This window comes from Chelmon rostratus, chromosome 1 (assembly GCF_017976325.1).
Source record: "Chelmon rostratus isolate fCheRos1 chromosome 1, fCheRos1.pri, whole genome shotgun sequence".
Classification (NCBI taxonomy): Eukaryota; Metazoa; Chordata; class Actinopteri; order Chaetodontiformes; family Chaetodontidae; genus Chelmon; species Chelmon rostratus.
Window position 1 is genome coordinate 27,284,865 of NC_055658.1, and position 24,808 is coordinate 27,309,672.

Sequence of the window (24,808 nt, forward strand, 5' to 3'; positions counted from 1 at the left end):
TGTTATGCACACACTCTCACCAGCTGTTTTCATCAGTGTGGTGTTGTGGTGTGGAAGCCTGGCGCGTGCTGCCTCCCTGTGTTTGCACACAGTAATTGCTGCCGTTCGCTGTTATGACACCGATGTTCAGCCTCTCTCAACGACACAGAGGGTCAGATGAGCTGGCCTTGCTTCCAACAGCAGAATAACTCCCATTACAGGCCGTATAGCTGTCATTGTATAGGTAATACACTCCGGCAGCAGGAATATGGCTTACATCCCAAATCGACATCAACACAGTACAGTAACATTAGGGAATTGACTTTGGGTTAATACACTAATGCACCTGTAAGCTGGTGCCAATTGTGTAAGGGCCACTGGTTACCGGCACGTGGTTTTGTCTTCACACAAGAATGGTTTTTTTGGCAGTTTGTGGGATGACATGACCTGATAACTGTGAGGTGAAGGACGCCGCTCGGCATTCGAGCAGTACTGCTGTTTTTAGTTATTAAAATACCCGTTTTGTCTGTTGGCGGCTTGACTTTTGCTGAGAGAGCAAACACAGCGGGAGCAAAATGAAGTGTTGATCAGTGTTTATTCGAACTAAAATTATTCCTGGATTATCACAAAGACAGAAATACAGCAGATTAATTTAGTGTGGTCTCTGAGGCACATAGGAAAAAAATCATTGCTAACAGTGAGTGAATATCATTTCCTACCATGTGTCTGTTAAATACAATAATATACTTATGGTCTATAGAAAAGTAAACAAAATCTTCATTTAGGAAAACAATCTAAAAAGAGTGACATCAGTAGATAAGTGAGAAAGGCTGAAGAGATACAGCAGGTCCTTACACAAAGTTACGCTTGACAACTTTGGTATCAGTGGATAAATCCCTTGTAGAAAAAAAAAAAACATGAGGCACTTTCTTATGAGAATTAGTGGCACTGCTTGAATATATTCTTAACACAAATCTCTTCATTAACATCAACCTTTACACCTTAGAGTACACACAGGGTTAAAATGCTGGCGTCGCTGTGTCAAACAAAATAGTTATGCTGTTGAGCAAGGCACAAGCACCTTCACTCGTGATAGATTTTGTGTCCTTCTCCTCAGCAGCTCTTTAAGGTGGCAGAGATGATTAAAAACATGATCAAAACAGCAACGTGTCACTACAAAGACACATTAGGCAACAAAGCTTCGCAGCTCAAAGGAAAGCCCCTCAAATGTTACAGAAAATAATCATTTACACAACATAAAACCTAACAGTTCAAAAGTTTAAAAAGGCCACAACTGAACAAATATTTTAAATGCATGGCTGGCTAGAGAGCGTGGTAACAAAATGCTGCTGCAGTTGCATGGGGCCCCAGAGGTAGGCTTGTTAAACCGTGCTGCTGGGGAAGAGAAGCTGCTGCGACCAGGATTAACATTTTCTGCAAAGTGCCGGTTTTACTCCGCTGATCTTTACGCCACTCTCGGGTGCGGCACCTGGCCGACAAACATAAATGTACTTCGAGGGAATCCGAGTGGAAGAATACTACAATGCTTTAGTCCCAAGGAGGCCGTCCTACACTAATTTACACAATCTGTGCTAAAATTCCCATCAGTTTCTCTCAGAGGCTTTTTTTTCTCACAGTGCTGTGATCTTGAAGATGTAGCTGAGACTGCAATTTGAGTGCCTAATTACTTCAAGATACCTGGTGGTGTTTTTCCACCCTTTGTTTACCAAAATGAGATCCTCAGATGTGTAATTTGATCCCTTGCCAAATTTTCCTTCCCCTATGTGCGGGGCACAAAGAAAAGAACCTATGGGCTATTTGAGAATGGCAAGTGGTGATGAAGTTACCTCCTTCACCCACACATTTTTCTTCTTCTGCTTCTCTTAGTATGGCTCTGCCTTCAGACTTCGATATAGGCAGCATGTAAACACCATCCCTATGATCTGGGAATAGGATGGAGGAGAAGGGAAACATAATATAGTAAAACTGCAATCTCTATGGTCATCCGTTTATTTAATGTTTGCTCTATGTGTATTGAAAAAGCAGAGGCCTTTGCTCACCTGTACACAGGCAATCCCAACACCCACTGCTCCAATGATCTTCAGATGGTCCAGGATGAATTTTTCCAGTTTGGTGATGCAGCCGCCCTAAATGGGAGAACAAAGCGAGTCTTTATGTTGCATCAGTTGACGTGGGAGTGTTGCTGAAGTCTCAGCGCACACAGATGTTATGTATACGGTTCGGATGTGACAGCTCTCCTTTCTCTGCACCATGTACATCACACAATCTCCCCGCTGACATACTGAGACATGACAGAAATACTGATGTAGCCACCCGCGCTGAAAAGTCAACCCCTCCGACGCCCCCCAGCACCCTTCACCCGCTCACCTCCACCTTGTAGATGTTGGATGGGTGGTCCCTGCGGCCGCAGAGCTCAGTGGGAGTCTTACAGCAGCTGTCAGGCACCGTTCTGCCGTTTGCGTCTCTGGAGCGAATCCAGACGCTCTCAGCCCAGTCCGATGAACTGTTGCTGCCACAGCACTTGAACTGACAGGAGACAGAGGAGAAGATATCTTAAGAGGGGAATTTTGATGGAAGAAAAGGAGCGTAAAAAGTTTAATATGAAACATTACAAGCTGCTTTACACCAATGGATGATCATTTTTCATTCACACTTCAGTGGAATTTGCCTGTTATTTTCTTCTTTACCAACAGCTATGTGACAAGATTGATACTACTCTGATACCTCTACAGTAAATTAGCTTAGCTTACCGTGAAGACTGGAAACGGAAACTAGCTAGCTAGCTTGTCTGTCCCCAAAGGTGGTCAAGTATGGGACAATTCCTCTATGCAATCTGTTGGCTACATGACAACAACTCCCAATCATGAAGCCATTTTTACAATGAGTCGCTTGTACTGCTCAAACACAGGAGATATAACACATTAAGTAGTGAGTTTTAGAGGTATTGGTGGTGGATTCTGTTACCTTTACACAGAGCCTGGCTAGCTTTTTCCTCATGTTTCCAGTCTTTATGCTAAGCTAAGCTAACCGGCTGTTGGCTGTAGCTCCATAGTTAACAGACAGACGTGAGAGTGGTGCAAGTCCTCTCAACTAACTCTGAGCAAGATAGCAAATATTTCCCAAAATGTGACGAGTCCACACAAATTCTTGAAAATTATTCAGAATTTAAAACACGTTTAGAATAAAGAGCAAGGAATAAATGATGACATCTGACAGCCTGGGGCATCTCATACTTAAAAAATTGAGCATAGAGAAAATGAACCAACTGAAGCCTCAACTGGTGCTCAGATTTATTCATTCCTTCATGTGCTGTCAACTGGTGTGAGGAAAAGAGAGGCTAAATAACAGCAGGGAGAGCAGGCGAGTCCATCATCCTTAGCTGAAGTCAGAGGGACTTGAATCGGATTTGTTTCTACTCGCCCTCATCACCAAAATCTCTAATCTGATGGGATGATAGGTCACCAAACGCTGTCCAATCAACAAGCCACATGTGAGTCCATGTGACGTTTGCTTCGAAGCTCTGGTTCACTTATGATTGTGTGGATGACAACAGCAACCTAAATACACCCAGTTTTCTTGGATTACTCTTAAAGTAAACATTAGTTGTCATTTCAGTGTTTGTGTTAAAAAGTAAGATCAGATTACCCTCCACCTTGTGAAATTGGCAGCTGTATCCATCCATCTATCCATCCTTTTACGCAGACACTCACCTCCTGCTGCAGCTTGTCCACAGCCCTGGTGATTTGCTCGTGGCTGCTCTGCTGATACTTCTGGGTCATGGTCTCCCTCAGATTCTGCTTCAGCTCCTCATTCAACTGTTCAGACACAAAGGCACAGATATATGCACTACACAGCGACACAAAAATCTCAGGCTGTTACCAAGTGATGAATTAGTTGCAGTTGTTGACTCTGTTAGTGATGAGATTTATAGCAGACAGACTTTAAACGCTCTCTTGGCGATACATGTCATGGACAGCAGCTCTAACAACAGAGGAGCAGACGACACCGGGGCGAAGGCGGAGGAAGTCGGTGTTTTTTTGTTCTCTATACCAGTAGCAGAAAACGCTCAATGGAGGAGCAGCAGGTCTGGGGGGCTCAGTTTCTATGGCAACAAGCCAGCTGGGAAACCACTGTAAATCAAAGCGTGAAGGAGATATCAAGGGAAAGAATGATGAAGAGAGGAAGGGAGGGCAGAGAGATGAGAGACGGGAGGTGAAGACAAAGAGGAAGAGGAGGAGGAAACAGGAGGGGCGGGTGGGGTGGGGTGGGGTTAGCTGTTCATTTTACCTGTTGACAGTTTGGGAAACTGCGACACTGCGACAGTGAAGTAAAAACAGCAATTCAAGATTTATAATGGCTCAATGAGTAGAAACCGCCGGTGTGAGTGAACAGCGTCATGTGGCATTAACCAGCGAACAAGAGTTCAAGCATCTGTTCAGACGACGGCTGTGAAGCAGGCTGTTCCAGCCCAACCTGGACCACCGATTCACGAGGAAAGTAACAGCAGCAGTACAGAAGTGCTGATGGTCATGTGTAAATGTGCGCCATCTACAGGCAAAAACGGTAATAGCATCCGCTGTTTTACTGTCACCTGAAGGCAACTAGTGCTACAGCTGCAATAGGATTCTTTTTCATGACTGGTGTTTGACATCTGTTACATTTTAAATATAAGTTTTATGAATGAGCATATTGTTTTGCTGGATACTGGAAAGAACTTTATGTGTTCTCTACATATTTCTGTTTACTTGCAGAATAGGTTGACTTGGACAGTTGACTGTTTGACATTGCTTGAAGCTTAACTTCTAGCTTCACTTGTGTCAGACGAAGCTCGATGTTAACCTCAGGCCATACATTCACACGTAGAAAAGGAAATATAGGAAATTATAAATTCACTGACGAGATCTCTGTCAACACCAAGTGAAGCCAGTTTTATAGCCACATGCTGATTTTATTTAGATCTATCATCCTCTGAAGGTTACTGTGACACAAGGATGTTCCTTTTTATATAAACATTATATTCTAATTAATAGGCAGAACAAGTATTGTGCTTGTTGGCTGCAGGTGCCAGAAAAGGTGCAGTAGTTACTACTTTAGCTGATGGAGGTAACACTGACATGTTTACATGAGCAGCTGCTGTTACTTTCCTTCACTTTAGGTGGAGCCAGTTGACATGTGTAGAGCTGAGAGAACAATGAGCGAAAAGCTTCTCCTATTGGTAATCTGCAGCTTGCTAAACATGAATAAATGTGTCTGTGAGTGAGTTGCAACCAGAGAGGAAACAGAGGAATGACAACAAGGGAATTGGAATAGAGAGAGAGAAGAAGAGTGGCTTTAAAGTAAGGCTGGGCGCTAAAACAATCTTGATAGGGGAGTGTGACAGAATTTATGTTGATGACAAATTTTGCACCTTTTTTGCGTGATACGGACAGATCTAACAGCCTCACACAGCAGAAATAAACGCCGCAGTCGTCAGTCTGCAGCCTCTCTGCAGGGCTGAGCTGATCACACAGAGTGGACAGCAGCGTTAGCTTCAGAGTAGAGCTCACAGCGCAGGGAATGAAACACTTTAGGATATATATTACTGGAGTCAGCGATGATAACGCTCATTATCCATAGTTAAGACCAAAGGGAGACAGTATGATCAACTTATCAAACACCTGTTGAACAGGCAGAACAGAAATGTGACGTCTTCTGCCAGCAGTAACCTGCTGCCTCTTCATCCACACCCGCTTTGTTTTAAACATATCAAACATCTCAAAAGTGTCAACGAAGCACTAAGACGGTCTGCAAAATTTACGATCGGTCACTGACAACCAAGACGGAAACACAACAAATCTTTATCACCTGAAAAGGTCACATCCCAGCATCACACCTTTATTTTAAAAGTCACAAGCTTGTGCAACTTGTTTTGTTTTGCTGAGGAAGATAAGGCATGTTTTTTATTTAGTTGTTATCCAACATGTTCTTCTATCACAAAATATATCCTAAACCAAGCTGTGTTTGCAGTTAAATGTCTATTTTTTTTTTATTTTTTATGTTAACAATCTGTTTTCAGGCTTCAGTCATTATCAAGATACTCTTCAAACTGGCAGCATTATCAAATTAAATATTGTGATAAATATCAATATTGATCAATAAGGTTTTTTTTTTCCTTTTATTGAGATCATATTTTTTGCCATATCACTCAGCCCTACAGCAGAGCTCTGTAGAGAATCTTCTGACAGGAGTGAATAAGACTGAGCTTCAGGAAGCAGGATAGAGCCAAGGAGCTCAGTGACGGCTGCTGCTCACATGAGAATTAGAAATGAATGAGACATTTAAATGATAGCAGAGCACCTCTAGATGGAGAAAAGGCCTGCTACTGAGCTACAAGCCACCAGGCTTTAAGACTAGTCAGGGTGGGACTGATGCAGGTGGAGAGCAAAATCATGTTAAAATTACACGAGATGAAGAAAAAATCTCATTTGTAACTTCTTGCAGTACAGTCAGAATAACTCGTCAATGGCAGAGCTGAAATGTTCAGAGGGGGGCTGAGGGAGTTTTTACATTACAGTACATGAGATAAGAAAATAATCACTTGTAAGCAGAGCTGTGTATATTTGGAACACATTTTGTAGTGACAAGCAGTGTTTTTACTCTCTTTGGGCATTTAGGCATTTATTTGTTTATCATTTTCCAGTGCATTTCAGTTCAAAATCATAACAAAATGCTTTTAAATGATTCTGACACAGTGCATTTAGCTTTGTTATGTGTACTACTGGAGGCATTTTTCATTCCATTTGCACTAAATGTACCACAAGTAATATGGCCGGTCTGATATTTGTATTTTTAATGGGCAGTCTTACATTCCTCGCCTGCGATCTCGTTTCTCATGCTGGTTTTGTCGTGGTTAAAATTACAGCGCAGCACATGCCATGTGGGAGCTGAAACAGTCGTCTGTGTTTTATTACAACCTTTTTGACTACGTGCTTAGACTGAGAGACTTTAAATATATACCAAGCATGCTCTGTTGAGGTTTTACTGGAGTTTATCATCGTTGCTACACTCACAGACATCAGGTTTTTATATAACATGATCATTTTCTGTATTATAGTGGAATCTGTATACAGTCCACCAAGACCTTTTTTTTTGACAGTCATTGACAATAAACAAGATAATTAATCAAAAATGTGTATCAGAACACAAAAAATAACAGCACTCATGAGATCCCCTGACTATGAAATCTGCAAACCCAATTCAGTCACCACTGTATTGTTACTTAAAACAAATCCTAACTTCTGTGTCAAGTTTTAAATTACTTTTTTGTCATTTGAAATCAGCATCGAGTCCTCCCATATCTGACAGCTGTCAGCTCCTCCATCGTAACATGTACACAATCTGGCACACAAATCCCAGGCTGTAAAACATATTTGAAAGGATGTAAATAAATAAATAAATAATACCTGCTGGTAGTAGATATAAGCCAGAACGCCAGCCAGGATCTCCAACAGGAAGATGCACAGCAGCAGGACAAAGTACTGCGGAGGAGGAGAAGAAAATATAGCTAGTGGATCGTAATGTGATGAGGTGACAGGTGGCTTAAACATCCGATGCAGCTGCATTTAAAGTCACACATGCAGCACTGCTAGAAAGGTAGTTTAAACATAATCGAAACATATAGTGTCGAAAGTCACATTCTACTGAGCTGTTAATTAGAATTTGAAACAACTGACAGCAAGCGAGGCTCATAAATACATTCCGACTGCCTTCGGCCTCGGTTTCAAACATACTAATTCTAAGCAGGTTTTGGGTATGTACTTTACAGTCGAGATGCATATTTAACAACGCTTACGATTTCTGTTGATGTGCACTAGTCTCCCAAGATGGAATGCACAAAACACAAATGGAGGAGCTGCTCACAGCTGGAACAAATTTAAATTAATTGTGGATGGTGATGAAACAGCTCCAGAAACATCTCTAACCCTTTTGCTGTCATTCATTGGCAGTCACAGCTTGACTGAGGTCTGAAGTACTTTAATAAGTCTTTCGTTGATTTGTTAGTACAGAACTGAATGTTTTGGCCACAGCAGAAGCAACTGCGACAAGAACACCATACTGACATATCATGTTTTAGGTTGACATAGAACGTATTTGTTAGCAGCTGCTTATTCACACATCCAGCAGTGTTTGTGTCCACCTGTTCTATCACCTGCATACTGTATATGTAAATGTAATACAATCAAACACAATGATGGATTTTATTGCAGGGCTGATGCTCTGGATTGCATCACATTATACAGGTGTAACTAATAAACTGGCAATAGTAGTGCATAGTACATGTACAACTGTGCCAGCTCATAAAAAGAGGCCTCACAACAGATGACAGAACTTCAAGTTCGGCAAATTGAGGTAAAACTCCTTTGTGCTTTTTGGTGTCCAGCTCTTTTGCTCAAAGCTGGTCAATTAAAGCCAAACATTGAGTCACTGCACAGTGGCACATCTCACACCATGTGCCTTTAAAGTGAGGTTTGCAGCCCAGAGTTTATCGTCGGTATCTGATTCGTGACCAGGCCCATGGGAGTTAGGGGGAAGGTCTGCTTTCATGCCAAGTTTCTTCAGAATTAAAGACAAGAAGAGATACTATCAGAACAAAACCTTGACCCAAATTCCTCTGGCCCGCTGCTATCAGAGAGAGAAAATCAGCCCGGTAAAGTGGACTTGGTCTTTGATTTGATAGCTTGGGCTGATTAGATCTCTGAGCGGCTCTGAGCCTGAATGCTGAGCAGACTCTTAGATGCATTTTGATGTTGTGTTGATGGTACGGCAACAGATACACATACCCAATATATATATATAAAAGTGAGATACAAAGAATCAAACCTATAACAGTAAAGAAGGTGTGCAAAGATCCAATTATACTTTGATATCACACCCTTTAAGATTTGATGCATTACAAAATCTTACACTCCTCCTATGATTTGATTAGTTTTGGTTTGATTCATTCAAAAAATACTACTGTACTAAGTAACTAAACTAATAAAGCAATAATTAAGCACATTACCTGAAGGTCTGCCCTAAATCAGAGCTGTTCCATACATCATACTGGTCCAAAAAAGCTTGACAGATGCATCAGCAGACAGGTAATATCTGCCAATCTCGGATAACAGCACTGCATGCATATATTTAAATACAAACAATTTTGCTGCAACTGTTTTTATCTATACTTATTTATAATAATCACATTTCCAGTTAAGTTTTCCATTTCATTTTATGCTTTTTTTTTTTTTTACAATTTACTGTCACTGCCATGTTTGATAATGCAACCCTGATAAACAGAAGCATAATGCAGTCATTTGCAAATGAACTTTGTTTGCTGACAATCTACAAGTTTTACGAAGTGTTCCTGAGCCCATGTAGTAGCATCCTTTATACGATCATGTGTTCACAAAGCGGTGCACCTCGCTCCATCCTCGCTTGTGAACCACTGAGCCTTTCCAGGATGCTCCTTTCATACCCAATCATGACACTATCACCTGTTACCAATCAACCTGTTTACCTGTGGAATGATCCAAACAGGTGTTTTTTGGAGCGTTCCACAGCTTTCTCAGTCTTTAGTTGCTCCTCTCACAACTTGTTTGAAACATGTTGCTGCATCAAATTCAGAATAAGCAGATATTTACTAAAATCAATGAAGCTGATGAGCTCTAGCGTTAAATCTATTGTCTTTGTAGTGTTTTCAATAGAGTATATGTCAAAAGGGATTAGAAAATTATCACATTTTGTTTATGTTTTACAAAGTGTCTCAACTTTTCTGGAATGGGGATAGCAGTGTTCATGTAAAATATTCTGCCTGAGGAAATGTCTATCACAACCCTGGTGTAAAAACAACTGTCAGCTAATATGGTTATCAAGGTTTACTTCTTTCCTCAAAACTTGATATCCATGGCTTTGAAACTGAAATATTCATCAGGCAGAAAAGTAGTAGTTAGTAGGACAATAGTCTTTACAACTATAGAATGAAAAATAAACACCTTTCTACCATTAGGTGACTTAAAATTAGGTGCAACTGTGATTTGATTTCTTTTTTAATATTGTATCTTTAACACCGATACAAAGTAGGATCTGATCTCACGACTATTTGTCAGTGAGGTAACTGCTCTTCTACCTGAGGTGATGTCTTGCAAACATCTGTGCAGAAAATCTCTGCAGGGTCGCTGAAAACAAGGACAACTGAGTTTAAGCAGGGCCAGTTTTTGTAATACTACCATACTTATGGTCTGTGTCTTTATATATCCCGGTAAACTCACACTCATCTTGCTGTGGTAGTTTGAAAATATCTGAACAGTTACTTTGGCATTTTGTATTCCTCTTTCACAGCAACTGTTTTACTCCAGAGGTTTTGTAACTTCTTTCCTCCTTCACCTTCATGCACTTCCACCAGCATCCAGTGAACATAAAGGAACAACACAGAACTGCAGAGAGACACACACATTTGTATGCAGCTCTGTGTTTGACTGTGTTTCTATTTCAGACTTCATTAGAAGTGTACTGCTGCCTTTACAATTACTGAGTAAGCAGGAGTTCAGAGTCACACTGAAGGTGACTTTAAACAGAGAGATAAGGGTTGGACACGTGCTGGGTTTTTGAAAGGAGTCATCCAGGGACCTTTTGGCTATATGGTGGACTCTCTGGCCTCATACAGCTAAATCAATTGGAACATTAGACTAAATTTACCTTGATGCAGACTCAATTAACCTGTGTCCAATAGCTCTGATTATCAAACTAACTTCAGCCTGTTGTCTCACTGGCCGTGAAGTGTGGCTATTGTGTGTAAAAACTGAACAACACTGCAACTAGTGGGGTGGGGTACACGGGGGAAAACTGATTCTCTCGAAACATTGTCTCGATACAGGAAATCTAAAAACACATTTTCAGCATTATGATCACCTGTAACAATAAGACCCACTATATAAAAGTTGTGTCTAAATAAACTAATTATAGATCACAGGCTACGTTTTAAAAGAAGCAAGTAGTCACACAGTGAGATAAAATCGGATATTTATAGATATCAAAAATTTTGCTGCATTGAAAAACGTTTTTGCATCGCAATCCTCTGCATGAGAATGGAATGGTAAGATGCCAAGAGACTCTCACCCTTGGCTGCAACACTGTTGTGATGAGTCAATCAGTCAGCTGCTGAGCTGAATCATGACTGAACACCTCTCTATCAACTAGCTGCAGAGCTGAAACAAATAATCCATCTACTACTGGATTATCTGTTTCAGCTCTGAATCAAACCTCTCAACGGGTGCGCCACATTAATAACACACACACACACACACACATCTTGTCAGATTTAATGTCAATTCTCCTTAGACATACTGTACGTATCAGTGTGCTGGTACTAAATACAAGTAGGTATGATAGGAGGTTTAATGGTGGCCTCTTGTATCATCCATGTGGTCACACACATTGCAAATATTTCAAAGCAAGTAGGAAACGGTGCTCACAATTCACCAATGCCAGCAAAGGCAGGTGGACGATATTTAAAAAAGGAAATAAAACGATCAGTTAGATTAATTATAGAATGAAAGCGAGAGATGTCGGCTGTTGTTTTATGGATGATTTGTACTTCATAAATAAAAGATTTTGGATGAAGATGAAGAGTTTTAATGAGTGAAAAATGTTAATGCTTCCAAGATGTAGCGACAAGATGTCATTCCATGAATTTGCGTCCCCTGATGCATGACTTGAAGTCAACCACACACACACACACACACCCGCACAACACCACACAACACACACACAGTTCTCCATCTTTGGCAATCTCTTGCGATCCTCCCTTCCTCCTGACAACTTCATTCCTTCTCTGTGATTCATGGCTGTGATCTCAACTCTTCAAGATGCACCATGCATTCAAAAAACACACAGAAGGTGTGCACAGATTTCAAACTGAGCACTGAACACTTCTCTGTGTGGACGATACTGTCTAACATAGAGCACCTTTAAAACAAGATGCCAACACTTCTCTCCATACAGCTATTTACACACAGAGTCAACCAAGCTATATTTGTGATAGTCAGGACCGTACAAAAATGACTTTCAATGAGCAGGAATGACTGTGATAAGGCTAAAAGATCATACAGTCATGACAAACAATTCATAAGATGTCTTAAAAATTGCTTAAAAGCAGTAAAAACCTGTTGCTTATTTCATTCTTTATATTTAAAAGATTAGCTATAATACTGTATATGCGATCTGCAAGACAGTCTTAAGCTGCTAGTCTGGAATTGATTGCTTTTGTCTCCACCCACATACTTGGGGGAAACCACACTATTTTTGTCATTCCAGTAAATGCTCACACTGAGGAAACATCACACCATCACTCTTGTGATTATTTCTCACCGCTTTCAAAAAATTAAAATAAAAAAAACATTAAAATAGTAATCAAATGCAGTCATATATTTTAAATAATTGTCATTTTCCTTATTTTGACAATTTGACATTGTACACACAGTATTATTCTTTGTAAATAGCATCTTAAAAAGTGCTGTCCTGTGTCTCTTTGCTCATTTATTTAAACCTTGTTTTGGACAAAATATCTGTATTATAGATGAAGTTCCAAATTAAAAAAGATTAATCAATAGACAGAAAATTAAAATTCATAAATATTGGTGCTTTTGTAATTCTCTGTTTTTGTTTTTTTTAAATTGTAAATGTAATACCTTTTGGTTTTGGACAGCTGGTCGGACAAAACAAGAAAGTGAAGATGCCACCTTGAGGGTTGGGGAACTGTGATGGAGATTTTCTCAAAAAAAAAAAAGTTAAAAACCAATAAAAACCAAAAGCTATAATCATAATAAATGTAATCTATAACATTAGTGCTGAAAAATCTTTTTTGATAAAACAGGGAAGCATAGAGAAATAAAAAGAGAGACATAAAGAAGATAAAGAGAGACATAAAGAAGATAAAGAGAGACATAAAGCAGATAAAGTCAGAAAAGACAAGCTAACTAAAGAGAAAGGCAGAGAAGAGGCTGAGACACACAGACTTGTAATATGTCGGGTCAAACTGCATGAAGTCAGTTTCTCCACAGGTGGATCCAGCCTCTGTTAGGACTGCTTTCCATTTGACTCTGCCACTTGGAAGGAAAAAGTTTCTCCCTCCTCTCTCTGAGTCATTACTGTTGTGTCACTTTTCTCTAAGAAAACAACAAAGCTGTGTGTTTGTAGAAACACACCCCTCGTCCTGTGCACGGAACTACAAAAACTACAGGAAATCTGATATGGCCATCCCTTTAATCGGCTGCAGCTAGTTTATTTAAGCAGCACAGCTAATGCTGCAGAGTATCTGGTGATGCTATGGCGGCAACTTGTGACCTTTAGGTTACAGGACAGTGTCGCCAATCACTGCTGCTCTCGTGCACTCTCAGCAGATACAGAAAAACAATTACTTTACCTCTCTCCCCCCACCTATGCCTGCCCTTATGTTTGCCCTCTTTAACAATCCCGATAGCATCTCTCCTTGCCGACAAGTTCATTTCTACCGTGTGATTCATTGCCCTAATCTCGACTGTTCAGGATGCACCGAGCGTTTCAAAAGAGGTGGTGCACACATTCCATTTACACACAAGTGCCGAGTTATAAATCAAATAATCTGGACAGAGAGGGAACTTCATTTATCGCTCACAATTCTACAAACTTTTCAATTATATTTTAAAGCCTCCACACCTGTGCAAATACATTGGCAATCACCAGCCACTGGAAAATCTTGCCAACCCTAATGCTATTCTTGTCCCACTTGCTACTTCATGAATGCTACATATAACTACACCTGGTGGAAATTGGCTATATTTTGGCATCTGCTTCGTCCCGAGATGAAAATATCTGGCAGTGCCGGATTCTTGTGGACTCGTCTCCAGTGAAAAGTGGATGATGCCAAAGATGACGCACGTTCTTGCAAAGCTTATACGACACAAACATTTCAGCTACACCCACAGTGGTGTGCATGCGTACATTTACCATGTTGAAATGTGTGGAAGAGGGCCTGAGCTGTGTGTGTTTGCTCATGAGTGTGTGAATAGTACAGTGTTTCTGTGTGTTTGTATTTTGAGCTGGTTCTAGTGCCACGCAGGTGTCTCTGTTGGCAAACCCGGTGCTGTTTACAGAGTGTGCCTGAATCAAATATGGCCACACACGCTCCTACTGTGTGAAGTTCTTGTTTTGTCCGACCTGGAATGCAACTGAGGCTGACATCACGGCCTTGGTTGGCTCTCAGTGTGTGTGTGTGTGTGTGTGTGTGTGTGTGTGTGTGTGTGTGTGTGTCTGTTTGTGTGTGTGGCACCAAAAACTACTGCTTTTTTACACAGTGTCCCAGATTTACTTGCCTACGATGACCACAGTGGCCAAATCAACTAATGTCCATCCTGCTGAAGAATATGCAGTCCTGCCCCTTTTTAAGTGATATTCTGTTCACAGAGTCAGTCTGAGTACGTAATTTACTGCTACAGTAGATGTATTTTACGGCTTCACATCGGCTCAGTATCACCACATACAAAATGTTTTGTTTCTTGCAACAATACGCTAGTTAGCCATCTGGGTGGAGACAAGACAGAAAGTTTCTGTTTTGTCCTAGGTGATACAGAACCAGTGTTTTCCATTGTTTTGTACCTGGACAGGTGTACATTTTGAAAAGAGCACACTGAAAAGAAGTACATTTCTTGTGCCTCTTGAACGGTAAATATTTTGTACTGTATGTTTTTTGGTCTTTGGTTTGTGTTTTTTTTGTATTCTAAAATGTCTTATTATTTGTGTGCTGTCTTGAATGTCCTATACGTCCTCTCAGCACAATGTGCTTGTTAAGTTCCCAACAATATTTTTCAAAATGGCAATAAAGTTAACTCAATTCAAGGTAGTAAAAAACTGAAGACTGGTATTTTTCATAATGAATAACGAGCATGGGTTGAGTTGTTATACCTATAATATTTATCTTACAACATTTTTTTCAGTATTAGGGTTCATTTCCCAACCACTGACCAGGCAGTTAACATGTTTGGATGTTTTTTCCACATCTTCCAAGAGCCATGAGTGAAACAGTAACTATATATAAAAAATAAGCATGTATAGCACATTCTTCCTATATATTTTCACAAGTCTGCTGTGTGTGGCTTCTATTATGTCTCTATCCTGACGTGATCTCTTACCACTCGCAGTAGCCTCCTCTGCTCCTTGAAGGTGGCACAGCAGCCCAGCACGCCTGTTACCATGACGATGGCTCCAGCCAGGACCAGTATGTAGGCGGAGGCAGCGTAGGTCTTGGAGGAGAGAAGGCTGATGTAGTCGCTCTTCTCAACCAAGGTCCAAACACCCACCGCCATCACAACGCCCCCTGCCAACTGGGAGAAGAGCACATGATAAGAGTCCGCACTCGGCCAATGAGACTCTCGTCCCCGAAGCAGCACAACGTACACACAGTGAGGAGACAAAAAGTGAAGGTTTAAATTATTTATCACCCAAGTCAGCTTGTGATGAATTGATTATTGACAGACTGCATTATTGACAGACTGCAGAAAACTAATCTGCAACTATTCTGATAATGGATTTATTGTTTCTGTTATTTTTCTAATAATAGTGTCAAAAATTCTCTACGTTCATCTTCTCAAATGAGAGGATTGGCTGCTTTTCTTTGTCATGTATGACAGTAAAATTAATGGGTTTGGGTTTTGTACTGTTGGTCTGAAAAAAAAAAAACAAGCAAATTGAAGACATAACTGTGGGCACTGAGAAAATGTGAACAGCATTTTTTATCATATAGAAACTAAATGATTAATCAAGAAAATAAGTGGCAGATTTACTAAGAAATAAAGTAATTGTTAGTTGCTGCCCTAAAACTTTTTTTTTCCCCACAGTTGCTGGTTGGAGAATTTCTAGCTTCTAAAAAGGTTTTGACTTTAACCGTACAGAGCAACCATGTGGTTTTAACTTTTTACAAATTACAAAGCATGAAGTGAAACCTTAAGCCCACAGGACAAACTAACTGTAATCACAAACAAGCACAAAAATCAGTGCCTCAGTCCAGCATATAACTGTCATAGTCCAACATCTTCAGCATTACCCAAGCCAACAGTTAAAGAGGATATGAGGAAAATGAAATTAATAAGATATCACAATGACGAGTCAGCAGATGGTGCGGTGCTGCAACAGCAATCTGTCAGCATGCCAAAGCCATCAATCCAACAGCTTGCCTAATTTAGATTTAATTTATAAGGGATGAGGATGGCTAGAGAGGCGAGACTGAGTCAGACTGTACCACACCCAGAGACAGGGGAAGAAACACAGAACAACAGTGATGAGCAAAATATTTTAGTTTAGTTACTATTACTATTTTAAAAAGTAACAGTGCTTTACTAACTACTCAACAGGAGCAGCAATTACCTGTTAAATTGTGATGCATATTTTGGTCATCATGATTGCATATGATGGTCATTTTAGTGGTTTAATTCTCAGTTTAATTCACAGTTCAGAACAATTTATACATTCCCACTAACGCACTGTTTCAATGTCTCAATGTTTTTTCTCATGAGCACTTAAAAACCAGCTGCAAGTGAGAACTGAACAGTTCAATCAAAACATTTGTTTTCCTTTAAAATGTTTTCAACCTGTTAGTTTGACTCGAGAGAGACTATTCATTTTATCAAGCATTTGACATGACACATAAAAAAGTCGTAGGAGAAAATTCATACTAAATCGTCAACACATATTTTCTTTTTTTACATAAAGCATGTCACAACTCTCCAAATATCATCTCGCTAACCACAGAAAGATCCCAGCCCTGAGAACCACAGTATCAAGAAGCAGAATAGGGTTCAGTGTTTGCAGTAATCACTCCATGTGGTGAACATGATGCTTGCTGTGGCTTTATCTGCTGTTAAAACTCAATGAACCACAGGAATTAGTGATTATTTCCCAAGTGTAATTAAAAGCTGCATACGGGAAATTCGTACTTTGGCGACCTCTAGTGGCAGCAAGAGGTACAAACTGGAGCTTTGAGTGAAAGGACACTGAGGTGAATGTAATGTCATGTCAGTGTATTTGCACATTCATGATTTCTATAGGGTGTAATTCTTTTTCCTAGCAGGTAATGAGGGTGAAGACCACCATAAAATGTCTTTTGCAGTCTTTCAACTATTGCTGGAGACGGAGGGGACATAACTGATGCCTGAAATTAATAAGGGCAAATACAGTGAATACTTGTCACCTGTTAGCTGCATGACACTATTTTCTTTAGTGTCTTTATGCACAAAAGCATGCATTTTTATTTCATTTTTCTGTATTTTATTTTAATCTTTGAACTCACTGGTGCTGCAATCAGAGCTTTGTTAAGATAGCAATGCACTGCTCATTCAAAGTTAAGTCCTTGGCCTTCAAGATTAAAATGTTTGTTTATGTTCACAAACACAGCAGATATGAATTTGAGGTCTGACGGTCACTCAAGTTAATCTTCCACGTTCAAGTCAAACTTATCTAGAATTTGTGCATTTTGAATCAAATGTAAAAAAGTTTTATTAATGTCAAAATCTTAAACAACTTCAACCTGAAACCTCAAAAGGAGGAACACGCAACACCCTACTACAAATGAAAACATCGAACCCAAACTGAATTTTAAAAGTTTTTAATATACATAGTGACAATAAACTGATAAAGCCTCAGTCAGTATGGCCAAATCATTCTTGGACTGTCCCTTTAATACATTACCAGGTCTACTGATGTTATTGAAGGAAGAAGCATCCCTATCATGGCCTACATGTGCCCTGCCCCCAACAAAAAGCAGACAAACAGTAGGACCAACAGAAATCCATCTGATCCTGCAGAAACATTCACTTTTTTTACTCAATACGATGGGTCGAGTCCACCTCAAAATTCAATCAAAGGACAGCACATCAGTAGGAAACAGGACATAGTGACCATATGTTATTCCTGAGGTATATGGACAGCAAAATACTTTATAGTGTTTCAGTGTGTTCATTTTGTTGTCTGAAGTTCAGTCCAGAAATACTTTGTGCTTTCAATAGCTGTGAAACATGTTGCTTCAGTAAAGTATTTGGAAAATATGAAGTCAAATTTAGTCTAAAGATTTGATTTGGTCCTGAAACATCCATATGGCTGTAACTCTGGCATCTGGCACTGGAAAAATTCAGCATTTTTTGTCTGCCAGTTTGAGAGAGATCTGATTCTTTGGCAGACAGATGATTATCACATATGGGCACGAGCTGCAAGTGCAATTTCACACTGAGAACGAGTGAGTCTGCTGACAGTGAGGCTGCCACACTGATGTTTGGCTCTTTATTTTACGCAGAACATTCAAGTTATGAATTCATTTATTTGTAGTGCTTTCCTCCTGGAACACCACATTCTTGACACTGGAAAGTTTTGGGGGGAATTAGGCTTTGAATGCATCTTCTGTGTCCTCTGTAAAAAATATGCAACTTGGCTTTGATTCTGTGAACTGAAATAGCAGCAGCCGGCATTTATCTGCTGCTTGAATAAAAAGGCTTTGTTGAAGGGTTGTGAAAGACTTTCATCAGCTAATTCTTCTATTTGTCCCACGTGAAAAAAAAAATCACATCAATACAAGAACACACAGTGTGCATGTGTACAACTATCCTTGTACAGTGAAAGAAAACACAATATTTTCTAGCTCCGGCTTGTTAAAATCTGAAATATCATCTCATTAACTCTATTGGGACTGGGGTTGGATGTGTTTTCTGAATTGCTTCCAGTTTCATAAATTTCATAATTTGGGCTGTCCAGGGCTCTGAGAAATGACCAGGACCTGTGTTGATCCCTCCGGCTTCTTTTATCTTAACACATGAGTCGGACAGATTTGTTTATATTGGATTTAGGCAGCAGACTTGGTACACATCAGAACCACTGCCAGCTCTGTCAAGTCATGCAGACAGCTCATGTCAACACACTCAGATGTATGGAAATGAGGTAAAAAAAATTTTTTAAATATATTTTCAGCAAAATGCATCAAGCCAACGCCTCAGACCATCCATGAAGTCTATTCTGAGTGATTAGTTGAAGATGATCAGTTAGAATTAGTTATCCAGTTATATTAAATGCCTGAGCTGAAGTGTGGGCGCTCCATATTAATAAAACTTGATTGGTTAGGTCTGTCATTTTAAAATCATATGAATTGAAAAGTTAAAGGGAAATTCATACTTTAAACCAATCATGTGACCAATAAAACCAATTTGATTGGCCTACTTCTTCCCTGCCCCTGTCCTGATGGCAGATATCATACAGTCTCAGGGACAGTTCCATTAAAAACTGTTTGGGTTTTACTTTTGCAGGTTTGGGCATCATTTCTGCTGCTAGACCACTTTATTTGGAGGCAAAACCTGAAGCAAGTGCAACCAAACTGTCTCAGGAAATCTGAGTTGGTGAAAAACTACAGCAAGTGCAGGAGTTTAAAGTTGAACCAGGCCTGTAAACTCTCATGCACGCTCACAACAGAGAGTTTGGTAAATAATTTGTTCAGTCTCTTTTGTTTTCTCTTCCGCATACACCAAGCATGGCTTCCAAAGGGGATGTGTATTAAACCTGTGTGATTGTGCTTCTTGCCTCATTCCACTTCTTTTCACTGTGTTCCAAGATCTCAGCAATTACCTTGTTGAGTACAATGTTATTATGAACCAATAAAAGTGACGCCAAAACCAACAGGCAAAAGAGACTGTAGGTAAGCTACATATCCAGATCATAAAAGTTTTAAGACACGCCTGCATGTTGGGAAAACTCTGCCCAAAGCCTTCAGGTGCTTGAGAAGCACTTTAAACCAACACAAGCATTTTGGCAATTAAATCCCCTGTGCAGGCTCAACAATGCCAGAATGGAAACTTACCCAAAAGAGAAAGTTGAAAGTAAACAGGAGGTATTTCAGGCAGATAGTTCCACATGTTTCCTTTTTCTCTTCGTACACCCCCATGCTGCAAAAGACAGACAATTTAAGGTCAGTCATGACAATATCATATAGCAGGAGCCATTTTTAGTTCCTTCAGCACATTCACTACAGTCAACTTGTGAGCAATGACAAAAATCTTGAGTTTTGCCACGAAGAGATGTGTTAGTAAAGACAAACGTGACAAACATGACTCTTGTGGTGATTGGCAACTTGTTTGCACAGGATGTAAAACTCTTCTCTGCAAGCATTATATGTGCCAAGAAATTTGTTTGATAATAGTTTAATAGTATGAACCAATACTTTTAGTAAGTAATACCTCACTTCGAAAACATAAAACTGCTGCCCACATGCAAATGCATTCTAAAATCTGGATCAACTCAACAAAAATCAAGGAATAAGTGAAGATCAGAACAAATCGGAGTGAAAATTTGATTCAAGTTTTCAGCAAGTGTTATTTTCGATACTTGCTACAGACACACAAAAGACCAAAACCATTTTATCTGGCAAAGAAAAGCAACAAAAACTCCTAAGAGAAGCAAAAGACATGGAATATTTGGCATTTCTGCTTAAAAGAAAAACTGAAACAATCAATAACCAAAAAGGCTGCACATGTATTTTCTGTTGATCGCTGCAGTTCCTATTTGAAAGATACCCCAATGATTAAGCTAATGATAAGCTAAACAAGCACAATGCAGACCAGTAGCAGGCAGAGAGGATATAGAAATACAGCTTGAAATAAAAGCCAACCTTCCCTTTATTGTGAAGTGCTTTTAACAAATCAGATGTTACAGGGCTAATGCAGAACATGGGGGAGTAAGCATCAGATTAGCAGTGTAGGCAGAATCAGTGAGCTGAGTTATTACGTGTGTATGCAGAGAGATCCATGACTAAGCACTGAGTAGGAGCTGAGAGTCGGCCAAAGGCTGGAAATTATAACCACCCGCTTCCCTGGTGCCTGGTAGCAACATCCAACCCTTCTAGAAGCAAAAAAATTCATCTGCATTTAACAGCAAATTAATATTTTTAGCTGGGTGTGTTTTATAAATCAACTTGAGAGAGGCAGTTTAAGTTAAAATGATGACTTGCACTTAAGCTGAATGGTTAAAAATGTCACTTGGAGTTTTTTTTTTTTAAACAGGACTGAGATCAGATTGAAGCTTATCCCAAAAAACGCTGATTTTAAACCACAGTCATTTGATACAATATTAAAATTTGAGTGTTTTCACCACAATGTTTGCAAGATTTATGGATCTCAATGCAGAACATCGCCCGCTACTCGCTGCTTTCATGTCATCTTTGTTACCCAAGTATCACAGCCGTTTTTTTTTTTTTACTCTACAATTTTCTTGGCTCACTTGCCAGTCAAGCCCAGACTCGCCCTCCTCTCACTACCTCTCTGCCTCCACTCCTGACTCTCCCGTCTGCTCCCCCACCCCCACACACACAATACTGTCAGTTCAGATGTGAGCGCTACATGAATGAGTGAGTGTGACTGGACTTCTGTCTGTTGACCATCTGTTATGGTGGGCCCTCTCAGCGGGTTCTTGTTAATGAAATTCAAACAAGACTTAATTGACAACTCCTTACTTTACTTATAAGGGCTGGATGGGAAACAGCTGAGTCAAAAGAGTAGGTAAACTATTTAAAGAGTTTACATGTTTTCTTTTGAAAATGGAAAAACACTACAGAGGAAATAAGGGTTTAACTTTGGATAACAAATGAGTTTCACAACTATGCATCTTATTAGCTTTACCTTATGTCAGGATGTGATAGCTTTACTCAAGGGCACATTAAACAAGATGGTAAATAAAGCCGAGAAGTGCCACCTGTCTGACACACTCACCATAAATCGCATTTAGTAAGCTAATGGCTGTCTCGTCTACTCCAGGGAGTAACGTGCAGAAATACTTAGAACAGGTCCAGAAAAGTTTTTATTATCTGCATGACCAAATAGATTTATTTAAGTGCTACATATATTGCAGATTAGCAGTTTTCATGCCTGTTGGACAAAGAATTGGCTAAATTACTGCAGTTTTAACCGCACAAAAATGACAATTATCAGCTTAAACCACCATGTTCTGAATGGAGACATTACAAACCCTCACAAAAGGTAATGTTGCATTTTGGAAGATAAAACCACAAACTTAAATCACTCAGCTGCTCTCGCCAATAACGTAACCCCAGGTTTGCACACATGTCCTGGAGATGCTGACTGTGTTTCTGGCCCCGTTTACACCTGGCATGAACATCCAGGGTGATCAGATCACAAGTGGATTGTGCTGAATACAAGTAGAAATTAAAACCAAGAAGCATCATGATCTGATCACGCAAACCACTTTCCGAGGTGGTCTAGGACGCTTTTGACCAAATATCTTTTGTAGTGTAAAAGCTGATGTGTCCCGATGTACCAGGAACATACTCATCATTGGTGGTTGTTTTGGTGACAGTGCCAATGCTTGGAAAAATGGAGAGGAGCACTCATGTATGTGGTTGGAGAGCAAGTTCCTTTTTCCTCTTGTCCTGCGCTCATTTGCAAGTCACAAATGACTTTTTCCTGCCAATTTCAACAACTGGAATAGCCCGTACATGTATGTTAGCTGTTAGCCCATGTGAAAGAAATCTGGCGACATGTTGTAACTGTGCATGAGGCTCTTTGATCTGCTAGCTGCAGTGACATAGAAGCAAAATATGAACACAAGTGATCCACTTGTGATTGGATCACCCAACATGCATGTTAATGCCAGGTGTAGACAGGGTCTCTGCATCTCTAGCCTGCAGCCAAGGATGCTTACACTATATTGCTCAGTATTTCAGTTCTCAGGTGTTTATCTTGAAAATGCTGGATCTGTGCTACGGTAACATTTTTGTGTCCGTTCATATCAACATACATGGCTAACACCACTGTTCACCTACATGACTTCCAAGTCAAATACTCTCTTAATCAGTTTAGGGACACAAGGATAACTCCATTCATTTAAGCAGCAACACAGAGACACAACTCAACTTAGATCCACATCTGGATTACTTGCATGTGATTTGCCATAACGTTTCATTTCTGCCATGAAGTCTTAGGGGACAAATGTGTCACCAGCATAGTGAACAACAAAAAAGCAGCATGCTGCATGTGGTCAGTTTACAATACATCTTTATGCAAATTAACATGGATCTACCTTTAATGTATTCTTTTCAGGATTTCCCAGAGGAGAGGGTTTAGATGTGGTGGTAAGACACAGATCCTGAGTCAGATCCAGATAGATATAATTAGTAGACAACGGCCCAAATAAAAGCTGTGACTGTGCGAAATAATTCTTTTTCTTCACCTCTTTTTGCTTAAAGTTCATGTTTTGTTTAAAAGAAAATGATCTAGTTTATAGAGATAGTTCAAGTGATCTGATTTGAATGTGAGTGAATCAATCCTGTGCTACCAGTGTGAACACAGCTTCACACCTGGTGTGACGAACTAAACCAACTTCAAGTGAGTCACGTCTGAAGTCACGTTAATCACACCTGTGACCTCTCTCATTGAACTGACTGGAAAAACACCAGTGGCAGAGAAAACCAGGTTGTTCGAGTAGCTGCTCTTCAAAAATGATGCCAAAAAATCATTATGTGTGGTTCTGAAGATGAAACATATTTCGTTGCTAGCACTGACTACAAGGAAAAGTTATGCTAGCTAAACATTTCCGTTACAAATCCCGACTGTGTCCTAACAACGGCTCAGCTGTAAAACCAATATAAAGTAACGTCCTCGTGTTTTTAATAGAGTTTGAGTTTACAATAACCATCTAAGCAGGGTAACTCGATCTTGTATTAATTTACAGGACTACCCAACTTGATAAAGATCATCTTTATATGTTTCCTCGATGATTTTCAACTAACGCTACATCCCATCTCAAGCTAACCTCAACTGCCCTCCGTGCTGCTGCTGAAACAACAGTGGAGAAAACGACCTATTTCATAAAGACGACCAGCTTTTAAAGACGGCGATAAATATGGTAAAAACTTGTCTGGTAACCTCGTTTTCGTACAAAGCTGTGAAATGTTTCGGCTGTATCGCAAAAGACGACAAACGCTGCCATGTTTGGCCGATGCGACACCGCAGGACGAGCTAGCGCAGCATCGAGGTAACTCACGGAGCACTTCCTGCTTTCTCTTACCTGCCGTTTCTGGGATCTTTTCTCTCGGTGTAGAGCGATAAAATGTGTGAAATTATTCCTAGATGTCGTCTGTTTTCATTCCACTTTTCTTGGATCGAGGCTTGTCCGACAGCCGGGTGAGGCTGGAGGCTAGAAAATCAAAGTGCTGAGCTCACGGACTGAGTGAGGCTGGAGCTGCTGGAGCTGCTGCTGCTGACTCCACCCCGGGCCACCTGGCATGTTTCTCGCCTTTTTACTGTCCCGGGGCAATGCTTATCAGAAGTGAGCAGATACTGAGGGAGAAAGTGGAAAACAAGCGTGTTTTAAGGGATTTATGTCCAAATGTATAATCTTCAAAATCTACACTTGACGATAATATTAATTCATAATCCAGGGGTCGAGTGTAACTAAGTACATTTACGCAAGTACAGTACTTAAATGCAATTTTGAGGTACTTTACTTGAGTAATTCCATTTTAATTTGTATTTCACTGCATGTATTTGAACGCTGCAGTAACTAGTTACTTTGCAGATTCAGATTATTAATACAAAATATGGTCAATCAATCAATTCTGATGTCTTCTTAGAGGTTAAGATATGAGGGGGAATTCACAAACCAACTATGTGTAAAGTTGGTAAAAACTTTAACAGCTGCAACGTTAAAGTGATGCACAAATGAATGCATTACTAATTATGATCTGATATTCTAAATAATCCACAGAGTAATCAAT

At 40.0% G+C, this 24,808-nt stretch overlaps 1 protein-coding gene across 1 annotated transcript; it reads right to left on the bottom strand.

The window, feature by feature from the left end:
* Window positions 1–555: 555 nt before the first annotated feature.
* On the bottom strand, window positions 556–24,300 carry LOC121604054 (CD151 antigen-like). The gene is made up of 8 exons (XM_041933452.1): window positions 24,100–24,300; window positions 19,883–19,967; window positions 15,183–15,374; window positions 7,443–7,517; window positions 3,711–3,815; window positions 2,368–2,526; window positions 2,040–2,126; window positions 556–1,922 (listed from the first exon to the last, which is right to left on the bottom strand). The coding sequence occupies exons 2-8, from the start codon at window positions 19,964–19,966 to the stop codon at window positions 1,863–1,865; spliced, it is 762 nt and encodes a 253-aa protein (XP_041789386.1). The 5' UTR covers window position 19,967; window positions 24,100–24,300; the 3' UTR covers window positions 556–1,862.
* Window positions 24,301–24,808: the final 508 nt, after the last annotated feature.